This window comes from Nymphalis io, chromosome 15 (genome assembly GCF_905147045.1).
Source record: "Nymphalis io chromosome 15, ilAglIoxx1.1, whole genome shotgun sequence".
Classification (NCBI taxonomy): Eukaryota; Metazoa; Arthropoda; class Insecta; order Lepidoptera; family Nymphalidae; genus Nymphalis; species Nymphalis io.
Window position 1 is genome coordinate 9,845,898 of NC_065902.1, and position 22,207 is coordinate 9,868,104.

The 22,207-nt window shown below is 32.2% G+C and overlaps 1 protein-coding gene across 1 annotated transcript; it reads right to left on the reverse strand.

Annotated features, from left to right (window-relative positions):
* Positions 1-1,644: 1,644 nt before the first annotated feature.
* Positions 1,645-19,915, reverse strand: LOC126773830 (translocation protein SEC62). Its single transcript, XM_050495034.1, has 8 exons — positions 19,780-19,915; positions 12,712-12,838; positions 8,626-8,759; positions 6,947-7,066; positions 6,100-6,317; positions 5,171-5,357; positions 4,806-4,984; positions 1,645-4,416 (listed from the first exon to the last, which is right to left on the reverse strand). The coding sequence occupies exons 1-8, from the start codon at positions 19,813-19,815 to the stop codon at positions 4,269-4,271; spliced, it is 1,149 nt and encodes a 382-aa protein (XP_050350991.1). The 5' UTR covers positions 19,816-19,915; the 3' UTR covers positions 1,645-4,268.
* Positions 19,916-22,207: the final 2,292 nt, after the last annotated feature.

Consider the following 22,207-nt stretch of genomic DNA (forward strand, 5'->3'; position numbering starts at 1 on the left):
CTTAAATCAAACAAATATTTCATAGATCCTATCCAGATTGAACAATTAAATAACAAACGTGATCTTGAAATTATACTAGACTCTAAACTTCGATATGATGTGCATATCATGAATAGTTTTTCAAAATGATTTAAATTATTGGGATTTGTCTTAAGAAATGCCAAAGATTTTATGAAGCCGTCCACCAAAATACATTATTTAACACGCTTGTCCGTCCTATCCTTGAATACAACAGTATAATCTGGAACCCACATTAAAATGTACACATTAAAAGACTAGAAAGCATCCAAAAACGTTTTCTCTACCACCTGTCATACAATGAATCTAACCTTAAAAGTATTCCTACCTACTGCGATAGGCTTCAGCACTATTAGATGACCTGCCTAAATTCCAGGCAAAAAATAACTGATATGCTTATGTTGTATAAAATAATAAGTGGAACATTTGATTGTAGCGACTTTCTTCAACAAATTAATCTTAACGTACCTTCTCGCTTACCTCGTAGAAACGATTACAATCACTTTTATATTTCTACATCCAATTCAAACCTAGGACACTATGCTGCTTTGCCAAGGATCTGCAGACTATATAATGCGCTTTCTAAATTGACTAAAATGTATATACCTCTAAATAATTTAAGTTTAAAAATATATCAAAAAATTGTTTCTCAATATATAATGTTTTGTTTTGATTTTTTTTTTGAGTTCTATTATTATTCGTTATTTTAATTTTTATTACTTTTTAATTACATTTTATATTTTTTTTTTTGTAATATGTACTTAACTCACATTTGCACAGCTTAGTGTTAGCTTAACCATTGTTTACCTTTTTATAGTTCCTGTGTTTATTTGAGTACCGCTATGTAACATTTATTTTATATTTTTTAAATTTCTGTTTACTCATTATTTACGTGATTGTTGTGGTCTCCTTTAATTAAAGGAGCACACATATTTTGAAACATTATTCCACGATGTAATGTACTCGTAAGTGTTCTCTTGTTGGAGATTCTTAATATATAAATAAATAACTTTGTTGGACATCTTTAATAAATAAATGAATAAACAATATTGTCGAGATTTTGAATAATAATCATTCATTCTAGATTCCTTAACAAACGTGTCAGTTTTCGGTTATCATTGGAACTTTAGAATTAAAATGGATATAAATAATCAAGTAAAATACAGTACTAAATAAAGATACATTAAGCAATAACTTTTTATAGTGCATAACAAATTTATTAGCAAACCGCATGGAATATTTAAAGTTTATCTCTATTCCTTCTTCGATTGGAATAGGCTGTATGTAATTGTCGGGACGTCGCGGTAGTATGCGCAAGCGATGCCGTGCATCCCCTGAAAAAACGGCGTGGGTACCGCTGATTTCCTAGTGGGTATTCCGGCGCCTTCAGCGTCGGCGAGTCTCACATCCCCCCTTAACTCATGTGGGGGAACGCGTAAACCCGTTTTTCCAACGGAAAAAAGGCTATATGTTATTATTTATATATAGTTATATATAAGTATGATTGTGTCAAATCACGCCAATGAATTTAAACATCAGTGTGTATGGAGATTAACTTCTGCACACATATGTATTTGATGCATAACCGTTACGGGAAATGTAAATAAATAAAAAAAAAACATCAAATAGATTATATTGTTTTATTTGATTGACGTATATCAACGTCACGATACATCGTCATGTTGCGTTGATGTAAGATCTTGAGACGAGAACGAAATATTTACAAAAACTAAGCAAGTACTCACGGTGCATATTTTCCGCACGCAATACACGTGCTATAAATGAAAAATATAAATTTATACTCTAAAAACTGATTTAGTGTAATTACTATATGAAAGATATAATGATTGAATATTAATATTGCTGAGTTTTATAAGTCATATAACATCGACAGCTGCGTGAGAATCGTTCCGTTAGTTCTTACCTTTAGCGTACAAAGGAGTACAATTTTTTACAAGAAAGAATATCTTCGACAGATATAATTGACAAGCCGACGAATCGCGAAAGTATTGAGTAATTAAATAAATTAAAATAATTCAAACATTATAGGCCACTTTTATATTTATTCGTTTACTCGTTATATAAAAAGAAAAAAATTACAGAACGATATAAGTTTTAGAAAAGAATATTATTATTTTTTTTTTTGTATTTATTCATGATATCCATTCTTTTTTGTTTGGATTAATATTTTTATATTTCTAAAAGCATTTTCTTTCTCAATTATTATTTTTTTAATTATACACGGTCATTTTAAAACTCGTAACTAAACAGCACCAAAATATTATATTACACACGAATAAAGTAAACAATATTAATGTGCAAAGACAACACAATATTTTATCTAAACGCTAAATAGTTTTCTATTTTTTAATTACACTAAAAATATACATATAAATATATAATTTGTATAAGATTTGTTTTCATATATATTTCTAATTAAAAAAAAAAAAAACTTGATCACCAAAATACTTCTATCAATGTCCCAAATTAAAAATATCACGTTGTCGAATATTAAAAAAAAAAAAATTTGAAAACTAATCGATCTATTTTTATTAAAACTCACTGGGACAGACGAATACAGACATACAAATACACATTTCTAATAAATAAATGTTTATTGCAATGAAAACCTCTCGTGCAAAAACGTTTCACTTGAATGTTACATTCAAATTTGACTTTGAAATTTTTATGACGTAATATCGAATTAGTTTCAATTGAAAAGATTATCGGCCTTTCTTATAAACGATTAGCGGGTGATTAGTTAAACAATGCTGTCTTCTTCTTTCGAATATCAAATCAATAATGGAGGAAAGAGAGAGAAGAGAAATCCGCGTATGAAGAAAGAAGAGAAATCAGTATTTAACTAAATAACCGCTAAGCGACGTTTATAAAGTAATATAATTTCAAGTACAGTTCGTGGGTATTTTATGCCGTGTTTCCAATGAAATAATTAACAATATCATATTTGCAAATCTTTAGATAGAGACCAACAATCAAATAACATTGTTTAAAACTTTTGTTGGCAACATAAGTCGCCTTTGATACAAATGTACCATAACAATGCAATAATTTGGTCCACATATAAAAAAAAACATTTCATTACCTAATTTAAATTATTATACTATGTTTGTCTACAAAACCAATGCGTTACGTTATATACATTCTTGTTTACATGATCATGAACAAAATTAAAATACAAGAAAAATTGCTTTACGACTTACATATAAGTAAATGCAAAATATGTAAAAATACAAAACAAAAAAACCAGTGTTGCCATGTTGAAGTTCTTGAATTGTATTTTACTAGTATTTATCTTGTTGCATTCCATTTATATAAAATCTTTTTTCACTTTTAATGAGAGTTCTTTAAAATACTAACTATCAACTTTTAATGTACTATCCAACGTCTCTGGATACAAATTCTCTTCTGTACTCTTTTAAAGTTAACAAAATCTGATAAAATTAATTAAATCCCAAAAAATAGACAGAAATTACAAATGTTTTCAATCAAAAGAATTATTTAAACAAAATAATTATACATTATCATCAATGCTATTAGCAAACATGTCATTGTCATTAAAAAACAATAAACCGAAGGTAGAACAACAAAAGTTTAAAGCAATTCCTTCAAAGTGGCTGGCAGCAGACGGAGACTAAGAGCTGAAGATCGAGCTCAGTGGCGTGCCATTGGAGAGGCCTATTTCCATCAACCGACGACGAAGGGTTGATGATGATGATGATACTTTTCATAAGGCTCCATTACTACTTGGTAGAACTCCTTAATAATGGAGTACGGCTTTGCCCAGTAGCGGGAGTTTTTCAGGATGTCACCATTACTCATCTTGTTATGGATTTCTATTTGTTTTAATAAAAAAATATTCCACATCGTAGATTTTATTAATGATTCATTCAATTAAATAATATGCTTGTATATATAAAACTGCACATTTCATTGTCTTAGTGCAAGAATTCATTAGTTGCAAACAAAGTTTATATCAATATAATTTGCATCATATGCACATTAATATTTCTATAGCTAATATATCGTTATTTTAAAGAATAATAATATGCTTGTGTGTTACCGTGCATATTATTTAAATGTATTAAATGAATAGTAGCATATGGGTACTTGGTGATATTTTGCAGGTAATGATTTCTTGCAGAAAATTGATGATTTTCATAATTCAAAACAATAATATAATCATCTAGAATCTGTCCCAATGAGTCAGTATTATCTAATATTTACTATATCTATGTTGCGTTTTCCTTCGGATCGGGTTCAAAGTCCGCTGGCTCAACCATCTCAAAGTCTCTATCGGTTGAAGATCGTTGGCTATTCTCCGATTCCGACTCTGAGAGCTTATCTGTGTTGGAAACTGTCGGATCCTGTGGTTCTTCCCTGGAAAGTGTAATATGGGTTACATATGATGTTGTCCGAGTATGAAATGAATTATTATAACAATTTAATGACTTCGAACTTGCAATTTTCGGTTAAAATCCCTGTAATATATCCAATAGATTATCTTAGTTACCCTTTAGTACAACATTCAAAGTTAGTAAAATTTAAGAAGAATTTCTTAAATTTCCATGATAGATCAATGAGTTATTACTAAATAGTATTAACAACACATATTATTATCCATAGGGAAAACCAATGACAGAAAATCTTCAACTTTTCTAAATAAATTAGACAAGTATATTCGTAAACCAAGGTCGCAATTTAATTTTATTATTATTAACATAATTTATTAATTTTAAATAATGTTTATATATCATGTTCGAACTCACTTGGAATCTACAGTTTCCATTTGAGAAATTGGTGTTGCCTCTACGCTTGGCTCTGCCGGTTTCTCTGCTTGCACTAGCGGAGTTTTTTCTTCTTCCTCATCTGAATGCTTGTCTTTCTTGCGTTTCTTCTTGCTCTTTGACGACTTATCACTTTCGGAACCCGGCCCGCGGTATTCGTACTAAAAAAAAACGCACGATTTACAAAAATTTACTATTAACAAAAATTTATTCTGTGGAGTTTAAAAGTATGCTCAGATAGCAGGTAGAGTTAGCAAAATATTTCTATATATAATGCCAAAAATTGATAGCATTCACTTTTTTGATTCTCAGAACAATTTATATGTGTAATATATAAAAATAGTTACCTTATAAAGTGGCCAGAAAGATGCAAAGAATCCAACATCCTCGGTCAAATTTGGTAGCAGCCACAGATGGTGTCGTGAAAGAGTCAGTATCCACACCAGACAAAACACAACAACTCGTAGCACAGCCAACACTATGATCATGACGAGGAACGCAGCAGCTGCCACACTTAGATAATACACACCTTTCCTGTAGATAAAAAAAAATCATATTATTATTTCATTAACAGTAGGAACGGAACTATCATGAATTTTCACTTGGTAGCAGGGCTTTCTGCAAGTCCTTCTTTTTTGGTACCACCCACTCATCACATATTCTATTTCCAAAAGGAGATATATAGTATTGCTGTGTACAGGTTTGAAGGGTGAGTAAACCAGCTTAATTTTAAACAAAAGGAACACATCTTAGTTCAACAGGTGTTTCAAGAAAGACAGTGGCGAAATGAAAATGTAAGGGACAGTTCATATTTCTTACAGTGCCAATGTCTATGAGTTATGGTGCCCACTTACTAACAGGTGGCCCATTTGCTAGTCTCTCTACTTATTTAAAAAAAGTGTTATGTAGTATTCCTGCATTCAAAATCTTTTTATAATAAGGTTTTAGTTACAAACTATACACAAGTGTCAGTTGTAATTTTTTTTATGGGATGCATCTAAGTACAATATAAAATATATATGGTATAGTCTCGAATATCTTTAATTAAGTTCCTGTAGACTGATTTCAACTTTCGTTATAATAAAGTTATTCAAATTTTTTTTTTTATATGTTATGTAATGTTTTTAAAGAAGTGATTTGTTTTTAAGAAAAAATAGTTATAATGTAAGCTCATTTCATTAAAACACTTAAGATAAGTTTCAATCATAAGTACTAATGTAATACATTCGTTAGTGCAATACATATGCAATATAAATTATTATTTATTATAACTCACCGGACAGTAGCTGGCCAGAGTGGGAACATGCACACTCCAATCGTACCAAAGACAACGAGCGCTCCACACAGCCAGTAGTACCAGGGCATCGGGTCGTAGATCCACACGTACGCGTCCAAACTGTCCAAGAACAATTGCTCCATGTGCATTTCTAAACGGATCTTACGTTTCTTTTTCTCTTTTTCCTTGTCCTTATTATCTTTATTGTCTTTTGTGTCCTGAAATTTATACATATGTATATTTAATATAGTTAAATAAAAGTGTAAAAAAGGACATGACATCTTAGTTCCCAAGGTTGGAGGAGCATTGGCGATGTTAGGAATGGTTAATAATTCGTATAACGCCTATGCACTGTGACACTTATGACATTTTAGAAATAGTTCACTTTTGTAAAAGAAAAATCGGAATATTTATTAATAAAAGATTTTTTCAATTCAAATTATATTTATATATGAGCTGAAAATCGAGCTCACTGGCGTGCCATTGGAGAGACCTATGTCCAGCAGTGGACGCGAAAAGGGTGATGATGATGATGATGATTTATATACATATATGTTAAATAAATATCTTTATGAATGTTGACCATTTCTTTTACAACAGAGAACCATTGTCTCGTAGAACTGACTAATTACATACCCACTGTCCACATCTTTATTGATATAGTGGAAACTTGTATAAAATCTAATAGAACATTGCATTGTAAAGTTTATAAATGGAGTATAAGAGGTAAGTAAATGGTCAGACGATAAGATGATAATAACAATAATTAAAATAACATTCAATTATAGTGAAACATACCCATTAACTAAAACCCATATAGATATAAATGTACATATAATGCGCATACCTTAGATTCACAGGCACTCGCTTGACTCTTTTCTCCATCCTTCTCATCTCCACTCTTGCTTGACTTTTCAATATCTTTCTTCTTCGACTTTCCTTTCAATTCTTGCTCACTAACTGGCACCTGAAATAAACAATCAATATCAAAAAATTAATGGCTGGTCTTCCAAATTGATAGATATTGGTATCTATGATAATATTATAAATGCAAAAGTAATTTATTCTACCTGTCTGCTGTTACACTTTGACGGCAAAACCACTGAACCGATTTTGATGAAATTTTATATGAAGCATCATGAATCCCAAGGATAGACTTTTTAATACATAACGCCTGCCCGCCTGCCTAATGTGACAGCTGAGTCGTGGAAGAAAACTAGTATCCCATATGTATTGAAGTTCATTAATAAAATTCTTTATCTCACTATAATTGATACAGTGTAATAGTGAAAAATACCAACCGTCCACTATTATTTTTTTTAGATTACAATTAGATAATCTTATCTTAAATAACAACCTATGAAATAATTAACATTAATTTATATGTGATCAGTTTAACGTAAGCCGGTAAGTATTGTACTCATTATAAAAGATAGACTTGCTTGTTTGTTTAGTTAGTTATAATTTCCACTAGATAATTTTTTAGTAGCTAAGAGTTAGAAAGGTCATATCCCTCTCATGTTGTGTTGGACTTTCTTCCTATGTGACTATGAGAGCGAGTGAGAAAGTTTTTTTTTTTTTTTAAAGAATAGGAAGCCGGACGAGCATATGGGCCACCTGATGGTAAGTGGTCACCAAACGCCCTTAGAAATTGGCATTGTAAGAAATGTTAACCATCGCTTACATCACCAATGCGCCACCAATCTTGGGAACTAAGATGTTATGTCCCTTGTGCCTGTAATTACACTGGCTCACTCACCCTTCAAACCGGAACACAAAAATACCAAGTTTGTGTTTAATACAAACACAATTAAGAACACACATGTACTATTATTCTCCAACGCACTTGATTACTCTCCTTTGATAAAGGGCGCCGTTGCCAAAAGCCGTCAGATATAATATATTAAAACATAATTTAAGAAAATAATATTAAACTAGCAAAAAACGCGATTTCGCCAACACGTAGTACAAACGTACAATTCGTGACGTAAATCGTTTAAAATCCGCCATTTTAACATACACAATGCCTAGAATTATACAAGACACAAAATATTTTATTTATTACGAACTACCGGTGAAGTTTAATAAAAAATACTGTTGTTTTGGTATTAAAATACACAGACAGACAATTCAATTATATTTATTTGTATAGATTATGTGTCTAATTATAAAAAATATAGCCAAGATAGATTATAATGAATAGAGCCGAGATGGCCCACTGGTAAGAACGCGTGAATCTTAACCGATGATCGTGGGTTCAAACCCGGTTCAAACACCACTGAATTTTCATGTGCTTAATTCGTGATTATAATTAATCTCGTGCTTTACGATGAAGGAAAAAAACGTGAGGAAACCTGCATGCGTCTAATTTCACTGAAATACTGCCACATATGTATTCCATCAACCCGCATTGGAGCAGCGTGGTGGAATAAGCTCCAAACCCTCTCCTCAAAAAGAGGAGAGGAGGCCTTTAGCCCAGCAGTGGGACATTCACAGGCTGTTACGGTTTACTGATAAAAAATATACCTTCTTTGCTCTATGGAATAGTTTGTGCACGAGCATTTGGTGGAGGTAGTCGGATACTTCGCGACGCGTTGTGAAGATCGGATTCTTTCCAGTTGCCCATTTCGATGTGAGAAGCGCATCCACAGCCTTTGTGCCTGAAACAGACGTTCCGAACATACAAATTTGGTTGAAGAAATTAACTTCAACGGATAATCAAAGAAGTTCAACTCGTTAGTAGATTCTTGTTTTCACTAAGTTTTATAATGGATTAACGGATGTAACTCTTTTTTTTTAAATTAATCTTTACTTATGTGACTTTATATATATGTAGGCGGAAAAGCAAATTTTTTTACGACCCACCACATTAAACGCACCACGATCCTTAGAAAATGGTACTGTGAGATTTTTTTTTTTTATATGCGCCGGGATGGCAAATGACTCTACTCCACCTGATGGTAAGTGGTAGTAGAGTCCAAACGCGACGACGGCCAGTACAGTCGGGAAGAATGTTCTGTACTAGCCGTCCCCGCCTTGCCGGCCCGCAAGATGCCTCTTCACGCCTCGTTTGAAGGAACCCGGGTTGTAAGAGGATGGGAACACGTGAGCTGGTAAGGAATTCCATTTTTTGGTAGTGCGACAAAGAAAAGAGTTGCCAAATTTCTTTGTGCGCGATGGAATTGATGTCACAGTTAGGCGATGACATCGAGAACCAGCTCGCGTGGACTTAAGAAGGAAGGGGGAAGCAGGAATTAGAGAGAATAATTCCTCAGAGCACTCGCCGTGATACAGTCGATAGAAAGCGCTCAGTGCTGCTATCTCGCGACGCAATTGCAAAGGTTCAAGGGTGTTTGTGACCTTTACGTCGCCAATAATGCGTACTGCACGTCGCTGCAACCGGTCCAAGGCCTCCAGTAGGTACTTAGCGGAGCCATCCCAAAGGTGCGAGCAATATTCAACGCAACCCGTACCTGTGTTTTGTATAACAGGCACAGTTGTTGTGGCGTGAAAAACCGCTGCACCTTGTTCAGAACTCCGAGTTTCCGTGAAGCTGTTTTTATAATAGCCTCGATGTAATCCCTTGGACTAAGGTCGCAGCGAACGTCCATCCCCAGCATGGCGATTTTGCTTTGTATCATCAGCGGTGTGCCACAGAGGGAGGGATGAGAGTAAAATGGTTATGGTTATGTATGGATATGGTTATGGTACTATTATATAGGTCTAGTAGCTACTTTATAATTAATTCTCAAGGTTCAGGGACCCAGAGAGGAAACCCAGCTGAGATGTTTTGACATCCTGTTTAGAACTTTGCAGTATTTACGCTACTGACCTTCGAAACGCCCGTAAGACCGTTAATATTGCGCCTGAACTTTCTCCGTAGGTGTCGGTTTGCCGTGCCATGTTATCGGATTATGAGAGCGAGGAAGTAAAGAGTACACCTATGTTATTGCACACATATAAGCACTATATTATATATTGAGCAATTGGATATTTTCTAAAGACTTCCATGGCGTAAATCGCCCTGTAAGAATGAACTCGAAATTCACCACAGAAAACTGTCGTAAAATTTTAGAAATTGATATGCGACATTGACCATTATAAATTATAATAATATATAATAACCGTTTTAATATAACTGTTTAAAAATTAAAGAAGTATATCACCATAAATCGGTTGTCAACATTTCAAGGTGAGTTCTCACAGAATACACTTCTGGACTATATAATAAAAACTTTTTGGAATATATTTCTTATAGAACGCACAAACTGTATTGTTATTATTACATGAGAAATGTACACTGTATTTCTTTCACACAGAAAATTCTGATACAGTGGGTTTTGGGTTTAAAGTTAAATTAAATTAGGTAGGTTACTAGCGATAAAATAAAGTAATTTAAAAGATATTTACTAAACAATAAAATCCCGACCGCTTATTGTTCATTAAATGCGTCACAGCATGAAAATTCATATTGGTTACACGTTTAATTCGAAACATTCTTAATCAAACGTGAACACAAAATATTAAACATTTATGTTTTCTTTCAATTATATAACTGATAACCTACAAATAGGTCATACAGGTTAAGTAATACATTGTAAAATATATCTCTATATCTTCTATATTAAAAAGATGTAAAATTCGATCACGATACTGAACCGCATTCATTTTAGGAACTAATTAAGGAAAAAAATGACGCTTTATCGCAATCGAATCGTTGCTATTGGTATAAAAGTTAACAAGGCTTTGACATAAAGATATTTTTTAATTTCAAATCAGCTCGGTTCCGAACCGAATAAAGATAGATAAGTCAAAGTTAATTGGAATTGAATCGGAAATGTATCGTAATTGTTATATATTAGTGGAATTGGTCTTCAGTCCGATTTATCAAATCCAACCACTGGACATCGATTATAATAATAAAATCATGGCACATTATTCCACACACACCATCTGATCCCAAATTAAGCTTGTACTATGGAAACCGGACAACTGATATACTACATATACTATTTTCCTTTTGTAAATACATACTTATATAGATAATTGCACCCAGACTCAGGACAAACTGACATGTTCATGCACACAAATATCTATCCTGGGTGAGAATCGAACCCACAACCTTCGGCGTGAAAGGCAAGCATCAACCACGCCAACCGGCTCGTCAAAGTAATATCTTAGATAGCCCGTTTATAATGGAAAGTTGTATACATATACCTCCCACTGCCCTTACAATATCACAAATATCAATAATTTCAACAAAAAGCTGTACTAAAAGAATGTGAATATTAAATACACATTGGTGGCCTTCACTTATAAGCGGGCAGTTGCCGTCTTCTTCTTTTGAATGTGAAATCAATAATGAAATCAGTTGTTGGGTTATAACTTAGCTTGCTTATAATGTTTACTTATATATTAAATGTGTCTTTAGTTATAATCTGTTTTGTGGACCATAAATAAATAAATAAATAAAAAAAATTAAAAATGAGAAAATCAAATAAAAAAAGAAAGAATGAGAAATCCGCGTTTAATTAGACAATAATAGTAAAGCATTATATTGCTTATATTTATTATACACTTTATTCACGTCATTAAACGCCATTACAGGTAAATTTTATATTCATATATTTTTATTGGTGTTTATTATCATAAATTATATCGTTTTAAAACTTATTCAACGGAGATGTTAAACGGTGGTTCATTTTAAGAAACTTCCAGTTATTCTTTTAGCGTTAGTTTGCCCGTTAAGGTTATAGGGTGTAAAACACTATGATCTTTAGATGAGCAATAATCTCAAACATCAACTAAATCGGCAAACTTTACATATTAAAGACGTTGAATGTGTAAGTAGTCAAGTATGATCTAAATTAACGCGGGCGAAATATAACCGCAGCTCGCGGGTAACAAATAGCTTCGTTATACGTATACTTTATATAAAACATTTGACGGTTTAATAGATAAATTTGTTATTTACGTATCTATTTTAAGAGTATTTTTTTATTTTTAAATCTATCCCATGTTGAAATAGGTTTTCATATGTTCATTCTTTTCTTACGCCACTGTTAAAGTTTACGCTGTCCGGACTAGCGTGGATCTATATTAAGTACTCCAATTCGGGTAGTAGAGTAACTTTCATTTGGACTTTCCCCAAAATGGTTTGATTTAAGATTTGGAATAAAAAGGTTGTAAGTATTTAATTTTCGTTTATTTTCGGATGATAAATATTTGCATTTCTCATAACAGATTTTTTATTTGGTACGTCAATGCACCTCCAAAATCATTCACATTCATTTATTTACACCTAACTCGGGATGGGTACCTTATTCCAACATTTTTTTAAGTATTAAATCATGAGAAAACATGCTGAGACAAGATATTTGCTATATTTGCCGGATATTTGTCTAGGCCTACAAGGCACCGGCCTAGAGGCTCCATCTAGCAAATAACAAGTATAATTTTGAGAATGTCAATTGTCAAATTGGCTAGGGACATGGACCTCTTAAGTGTGTGTTTTGACAAAGCCGCCATAAGGACACGAATGAGGTACGATACCTAAAAATAGTAAAATTAAAATCAATAAAAGATACAACTACTCTAGAATATGTTTTATACCTGTGAAGTACTCGACGTGGTGGTTGAGAAATTTGGTTTTCTTTGTAGGAACGTTAGCCTTCAACCATTTCGCGACAGCGTACTCTTCACTCGTTGGCTTCTCAGACACGGGCGGTTCACCAAATTCCTGAAAAATTAAAATATTATATATATATATATATATATATATAATTTTAATCATCATTGCTGGCAACTTATCAAAAACAATATTTTTTAAATTTATATAAAAAAAACAAACATAACAATTCTTTTTTTATAAAATCTACATATTTTAAACGGATGAGCAAATGGGTCACCTGATGGTAATAATGGTAAATATGGTTGTAAGAAATATTAACCGTTCCTTACATCGCCAATACGCCACCAACCTTGGGAAACTAAGATGTTATGCCCAAAGGGCACTCTTCAAACCGGAATACGGCAATATTAGTCTGCTTCTTGATGGTACAATAACTAAATCCTAAAACTATAATATGTATAACTATTTTTAGTATTTATTGTGATATAAACACGTTCGTATGAATGTATGTATGATTATGTACTTGTACTGACTAACGACAAGTATAGGATGCGAGATACGACTCAAAGTGGGGTTTATATAAAGATATATTTTCGTTTTCATACTAACTTTTCCGAGTCACACTCGTGATAAATTTTTCAATGTCACAATACAAATTGCACGCGATGTATAAACAACACTGTTAACGTCTAAGACCTCGGTCGTTTAAGCTTACGATATAATGGTTTGTAGTCAGTTAACCTTTTACCCATTACATATTTGATGACTTCATATATAATTTATAACCACAATCATAAAAGTATATTATATACAAAGTATTGTACCTAGAATTTATGGCTGGATGGTAGAAATGCAGTTGCCTTTAATCCCTTTTTTGTAATTACTTTTATTTTCGTTCTTTAAATAAAAGTACAGCTAATGCGGCGTATATTGACGGGCAGGTTGGCGTGGTTGGTAGATACTTTCCTTTCACGCCTAAGGTTGTGGGTTGGATTCCCAACCAGGACAGACACATTTTTGTGCATGAACATGTCTGCTTGTCCTGACTCTGGGTGTAATTATCTATGTAAGTATGTATTTACAAAAGAAAAGTAGTATATGTAGTATATGTGCTCCAGACCGATTTCGGCCACGGCGGCCAATCTCAAGAGAGATTAGCCAACTACGCAGGAGATATTATAGTGCACAAGTATGTGCGCAAACACAGGTGCCTATTCCCTAACACTCATAATCCGATGGGACGGTAATTTGACACGACCGGAAAGAGTTCAGGCGCAGGACCAATGTCTTTACGTGCTTTCCGAGGCACGGGAGTGAACACACTTCCAACTTCCAGACTCCGGGCTGTTACTGAGAAATTTCTGACAGAAAAACCCAATAACTTTTTATTGGCCTGACCTGGAAATTGAACCCAGGACCTCCGGGTCTGCGGCCTTACATCAAGTCACTAGACCAACGAGGCAGTCAAGCTCTGCTTAGTTTGGGATCTGAGGACCGCATATGAATAATCTCTCAGGATATTATAGGTACTTGTAGATAATCGTGAATTCTGATTTTATAAGCCGAAATTAATAACGGAGCCTTAGACCAATATATAATATAATTTATATTGTCATTAAGATCCAAACGTCTTCTACAATGTACGAAGCACAAAAATATCCAGTAAAAATCGCTTAATTATTATACTTATAACTATAATTTGTTAATGCACTTATACAACCATCGTCATTATTATTTCAATAAACTGTACTACAGTTTATATAAATACATAAAAGTCAAAAGTTGCCTGGTTTTGCTGGCTTTTTAATAATAATTAATTGATTTTTTTATTGATTGTAATTAAGTGTAAGCCTGATTACGCCAAGAAACAGCTTTAATGAAACACAATTATTGAAATTAATTTAATGAAATCATTTAACAATCTGGATTATATTTACTTTGAAGATATTTCTTGTATAAGTAGTCATTAGTCTGTTGTTAATTATACTTTTATATAGCAACAGAAGAGAAATCTAGTTTCAGTGAGTACTAGTTCTAGGTCGATAAATAATAATCCAGTTATAGTTGGGATTAACAATATATCTTAGCATGTAGAAGAAAACGGGCAACTTTCATTTAACCGTCAGTTTCTGAGCAAAAATGTAACTAGAGTTTTTTAAAGAGCTTTTTAATTACACATAACTACAATAACTTTTTCTTATCCACGGATTCCAATTATTATTTGTCAACCGATTTTCTTTTTTTTTTGTTCGAATATTAAATGTTCAATAAATAATCAATAAAATAAATAATTTGGAGAAGAGAGTAGAAATAAACTCAATATATAATTACATTTGAAATATATAATTTACATTTTTTTTAAAAAAGATTGTGGTCGAATTACGACGACTTGTCGAACAGTAGTACCTTTACCAAATTATGTACGAAAAAATATTAGTTAATAAACATTTTATCATGACTGTCAATTACGAGAGTTAATTCAAGAAATACCATGTGATTGTTATCGTTTATTTCCATTGAATTAATTGGAATTGGACGGTGCCTTTGTCATTCTCACCGAGTGGGATCGATTCTACCCAATGACGGTCTCACAGGAGACTACAGCCCTCCATTCTGATACCTTGTGGAGCTTCACCGACACGATTTCTCGCAGGGCGATGAAGAAATATAATTTTGAAATAAATAAAAATGTACTAAAGTTTAAGTGTATAATAATAATATATATTATTTTTAAATGACAAAATTGTATCGAACATTTAATTGTGTTAACTTCAATTCATTTCATTCGTTTAAATTAATAACAACAAAATCGACGTCAAATTTAAAATTTATACTTTTAAAATCAGATAGTTCATTTCAAAGCGATTTAAAAAGCAAAGCGTTTAACGATTGCATAACACTGCGACCCTGACATTGCACTTGCTAACAAAAACCGTAATTATTAACAACTAATGAATTACGTAATACATTCAGTATGAGATATTTATCTCGACCTCGAATTAAACCTGTTTGTAAATATATAGTTATTTTCAAATATAAAGTTTATTAAAAACGTGCTATCATTTTAAATTCTACGTGAGAAAGAGTGAAAGATTATTGATCCTGTGTAAGTTTAAAAATAAACTCAGCGCCATTGGTAAAATAAGTTATACCAAAAATATAAAATATAGTCGATGTTACCATTATATCCCAAGATATCATTGATGAAAGAAATATTTACATCCTACTAAATTTGAACTCCGAATACCTCGGAACGTGATTGATAAAACTTCGCAGTCCAAAATTTGTATATTTTACAATAATTTCAAAACGGGAACTAAATATGAATAACAAATTATTATCATCGCCTAGCGCGCCTAGCGAAGTGAAAGTATACACATACCTATAGCCTATTCCAACCACAGTTAAATAAACGCAGTTAAGAGAATCATTTCTGTAATATACACTAATATTATAAAGATTAACAGTTTATTTGTACGGCCGAGCTAATTTTATGAACTGCTAATCCCAATTTCTAAAATATATCTGCTTGAGATAGCCCATTTATTGCCAAATGCAGGTTTGCGATATCGTTTACCAAAGGAACTAGAAGAATAATAATACCTCAAAAGTTCCTGTGACATTTATTCTCAAGATATATCAAGCAATATGTCGTCATTAAAAAGTACTAAATTGTCTATGGTGTCGTCCTAACATCTCCGCTTCAAGGCTACGTGTGTATAAGGTCTATGTCAGTTAACTCAGTAACAATTAGCATGCAAATAGTAAAATAAACAAGGCAAAAGACTAATAACAATAATACACTTATCAAACCGTTGACGATTTTTGATGATACTATATATAACCTCATCAAGTGACTTTTGAGAGAAATCAATGATCAATGAATCTATCTTTGAAACAATTCGTGACAAACTAAACCCGGTATAAAAAATATAGACAAAGACCAACTGAGAACAAGATCCGTTTGTTTAAACACATTATTGAGTGCGTAACAGTTATGATCATGAGTGCATACTTCTATTTTATATTTATATATAAAGTATAAAAATAAACTACATTCATTTTTTTTCAATACGCACGTCACTCGTATGATTCAAGTCAACAATCTTTGGACAATTTAAAGTCATTGAACATATATTGTTGTGTTTTGTCGAACAAGAATGGACGAACTGTACCTGAATTATTATATTTAAATCGTTCTATGATTCAAAACGCAATATTATTAGATCACATAAATGTAGTAAGAGAAAGACGAAAATTGTCTATATAATTAACATGTTTAAAAAAAAAGGAATCATACTAGTAACAGCTTTTAAATATTAAAATAAACGAAACTCGCTTTCTTCCTTGTTATTTAAAAAATACACACATAAAAAATCACAAAAGATCAACATATTTTAAAAATAGAATACTCACAAAATCTCTCATTTTTAATATAATATTTAAGGCCACGTACACACCCGCGAGCTATCGTGGCTGTTCTCGACTAACGCTACCGTACCGGTGAAAGTGGGACATTCTCTTGAAGCTATTATAAATGATACCATGATTTGTAGGAATAAAGAAGTTACTCGCCATAGTTTACATATTCGATTTTCGAATTGATTAATAACGGACCTATTTGTTTTACTTATTTTATATAGCGTTAAAGTTGTTTTTTTTTTTCAAAAGTGTAGATCATGAAGATTAAACAATGACAATAGCAGGAAGACCTTCATAAGTTTGCAGTTACTTCTTCGCCTGTATTATAGACACGCAGCAACCTAATTGAAAAACGTTTTCAGTTTACTAAGTAAATAATCTGTCATTTTTAAATTTTATACTTTTGGCGGCAATAGAATATCAAAGGCGAAAAGTTGATAACGTAATTTTTTGCGTAAATAACAGAAACGAAAGACTAAGAAACCTTCAATTATTAATTTAAAAAACTGTGTATTAATTAATTCCACTTAGTAACATGTCTTAAAGATTTCTTATATTAATTACAATAAATTAGATGAAAGAAATTCAAGATCAGGAAGTATCTCAGTAATACTGTGTACAAAAAAATGTATAAGAAACGAAGAAAATAATTAAATATCTTAAGAAATTACTAAGTAGTGAGATTTGAACCTAATATATTTATATATTATATATATTAATAACATCAGATGTATTTAGCGAAACAATAAAATAATTTAATAAATTATAAACATAAAATATAAACATAAAAAATGGCATGAACATTTTGTCCATAGAAGACTATTATAAAAACAACATAAATGCAACTTCTCAGGTATTTGTCTGTGCTATCTGAAACAATAATGACACCATCTGTAGTGTCACACAAAGTGTCAAAGATACACATATTCCCCCCCCCCCCTTTTTATTAATTAGTTTAAAAATAGACTTAAGTTATAAGCTCATTGCAATGGAACTTGTCTATTTCAAAATTGTTTAATAAGAACAGATAACTGTCACCATTTCAAACTTTAAGGGCATTTGATTCAATTATTTTTTTTATGTAAATTGAACCTGTTGACTTAAATGACTGTTATGTGCAAAAAAAAAATTAAGTAATATTTGTATGGATATTTACAAATTTGTAATTTCCCATTGGTTGTCAATCAACCAGTGCAATTTATTTTAGAAATATATTATATGCCTAGATGTAGGCTTTTTTGTGAGAATTAGTCTTCTAAGATGTTCTACTGCTACTTGTTAAGCATATATGTGTCGGAAATTAGTGAAATTTTCCATCGCTACAAATTGAGCATATCATGAAAACTTAAATTGTGCTTCTTTTAATTAGATCCAGCAATCTTCAGTTTAGATCCTGATGTTCGATCGAGCCATCTTAGGGTTTTATAATATCAACATTTCATAGCCAGAAATAAAACAATTTATTAAAAAAAAAACTCAAGTCATTTTACATAATAACTTTAAAAAAATAAGGTCACCATATAATAGATAAGACAAAATGAAGACTTAACGATATGTTTCATTAAAATTGAATTAACTATAACTTAATAGTTTGAGTATCATTTAAAATAAATATTTAAATAAAACTCTTATGTTCCTTTTTCTGAAGAGTCTATATGTATCACACAGGTATTCCTTTATGCAGGATTTGTTCTGGCCAGGCGAGTTTTCAGTTTTTCCGATAAAGGGTTAAATTAGTCATTAGTATTATGCAAGCATATATTAAAACACAACTCTATTTCTTTGTTATACTTTAAAAAAGGAATCCTTGATGGCAACATCAGCAATGTAACATTTAGAGACCGAAATTTCGAGCATTAATAACAAACATTCCTAATATTGCTATGTATGTGCTATACTAGTACTAAATTGCAATTAAGATAGTTAATCAGTTATATTATTGTTTATTATTTATATATATATATATATATATTCTCATTACAGAGACTGTTATAACTACCTGGTAGCAGAAAATTTCTAAGAGTATATAATATCTGTGTACATGTAATTGTCAAACCTAGTTTTATATATCATACTTCATCATTTATTCGTATATAACCTGAGGTATTCAAACAAAATAGAAATAAAATAATTGCAAACCTTTTTTCGCTGAAAATAAATAAAATAAATTAATCGTGGAACGGTTGGCACAGATCAAACAAAGAACAGCCGGAAGGATCGTGGTTTATTTTTAAAATGTTGAAAATACCATGCCACTGATACAACAAGGGTTACTGCGCATTATGCCAAAGTAAACGTATTGTTTTTTATTTGAAGTAATTATATCAAAGTATTGACTCATTTGTACAAACACCGCAAATAGTATACGTGTTTTCAGAACTTTTATAGCCGAATAAACTACGTCATTACAATTGCACGCAGAAAAGTTGTACAATTAAAAATAAATAAATAATGAACAACATTACTTTACTGAAATAATAAGATAAATACACACGTAAATTAAAAGACAATATACAGTCGGCAATATGGAAATGGAAACGAAAACAATAATAAGGTTAATATATAGCTGTATTATAAAACCGAACTATTACAAGAAATTTCTTAACAAATATTTTAAAAATACGTACCTCTTTTCGTTTTTTAATTTTCCTTTTGTCTGCCATTATCACATAAAATTGTCAACGTAGCGATTCTTGTTGTCTTCACTGAAATATTATTTCTTCAGAGTTCAGTTTTCTATGACGCATTGCAACTGCAATGTTGCTACTTGCCTAGTCTTACAATGATATAGATAATTAATTAATAGTTTTAAAGAGAAATCATTTATCTATGTTTTTGTTTAACAAAAAATACAAATTTTGTAAATAGAAATAATAAATAAATGTATAATTTTAATAATAATAATAAATTCGTACTTTGATTTATGAGCATTAAACCTGACGATAAATTTTCTCAATCCCTAAATTTTTTCGCCTTGATCGCACAGGATTCCTTTTTATAAAGTTTTAGGTGAGCTTTTCGTTACCATGTATCAAGTTATATGATCTAAAAATTAAGTGTCAGTAGGAGAATATATATGATAAGTAAGCTGTAGACTACAGTATACAATTATTTTGGCGATAACATAAGCAAAGGTAATTAAGATTATTTAATTTATTTTATGTAAAGTAAAAATATAATTATTTCATTGAAGATACAATAAAAGTTCAATAGATGGTAACATCGCTGCTGTCAATGCTTAATTTTCCCCTTCCCAATTCCCAGTCTACTTCTGTCCACTTTTATGTATTTAAGCTTTCAAGCCTTAAAATGTTCTCATACTACATTAATTTAAAAATATGTTAGTTTTCTATTTTTTTTCAGTATTGAAAGAATTGTTAAAATTTTATAGTCGATTTTAGAAGTATGATTTTATTTGCATTACTAATTGTAAAACTATTTTCGATAATGTTTGAACTTTCATTACAAGTTAACTGATGCAATATTAGTATTTGTCAAATTGTCATTAATTGTCTTTTTTGAATGGCTTTTAGTTGTGCTAACACTGACAAATTGGCACAGACAGAGTATTTCACCAATGTCCCGTGCGATGGATAAGATACGAAGAAGATGGATCGGTACGGTCGAGATTACGGATTTAATTTAATTTTGAAGGCATAACAGTGACAAATTGTTGTAAACTCTTAACTTTAAGCAACATAAATAATTGCATAAGTATAAATTATTATTATAATAACATAAACTAAAAGGACAATCACAAAACTATTTTATGTATTAACAACTTAATTTTATGTATTATATATATACATAAAAAGTTACGAAGTGGACTAAACACGAACATTCAACATCGGACGGTGATAGAGGTGAAGGCCCAGATGAGGTATCTTGGTCTGGTTCTGAATGGAAGATGAAGCTTCGGGCAGCACTTTGTCCATCTGGGCCCGACTCTTACCAAACGTGAGAGCAAGCAACGGCATCACCATGCTGGCACCTTTATGCTGGCTTGTATATACTCAATGGCACTGTATGGTGCACACATATAGGTGGACGATCTCATTGCTCGTAATAAGGCTCTACTGCCGAGACCGCAGAGAGTTATAGCGGCGAAAGCGATACGAGGTTACCATACGGTGTCGTGGATGGCGGTAACACTATCACTGAGTCACTGAGTAACAAAAAGAAGCGGCACATTCACGTTCAGGCTGACGCAGGTGCTTACCGAAGGTTTGGATGTTTCTGTAAGTACCTGGACGGGATAGCGAGCACATCCTGACGGAGTGTGCTGCGTAGCAGCCCCAGAGGCATTCCCTGACCTCAACAGTCAATGGAGATCTTTCCCTGTCGAGCGTGATCAATGACAGGCTCGACAGCGAGAATTGTTGGATGGCAATGGGCTTCTTTGCAAGAGTGTTATGTCGCAGAAGGAGGTCGCGGAACGGCAGCGAGAGCAGAGTGCCTCCGCTGTTCCGACCCACAGAAGAAGACTGGGGAGGAGGCATCGGCTATATGCGCACCTTCTCCTCCCGCCGTAAGCCGACGGGGCTAGTTGGGTTCTCTGTATGTGTGTGGGTGTCACGGTAGTATGCACAGGCGATCCCGTGACGCTCCTCTAAGAGACTGATGGTACCGCTGGTGTTTTAGTGGATATTCCGGTGCATGGAAATCCCAGGCACCAGCAAGTCCCAAACCCCCCCCCCCCCCACTTTAAGTAGGGGAAACGAGTAAAGCGTTTTTCCAGTGAAAAAAAAAATTATGAATATGTTGGATAATTTTGATATAAATTTGCATAGTGATTCAGATTATAGCAAAGACGATATAAACGAAGACTTTAAAATGCGAAAATTTGATATAATTATTGCAAAATACAAGTTACAGCTGCCCCAACAAACAAAGCACAATTACGAGTTAAGCAGAACAAATTAGTAAAAACATTTTTTAATTACGACTTTCTCACATCAACTCAAAAAATTTACAAACATGATGAATGTCGCTCAAACCTACAATTACTTTGTTTAATACACACAGAAATACAATTTAATAAAACCAACAATCACA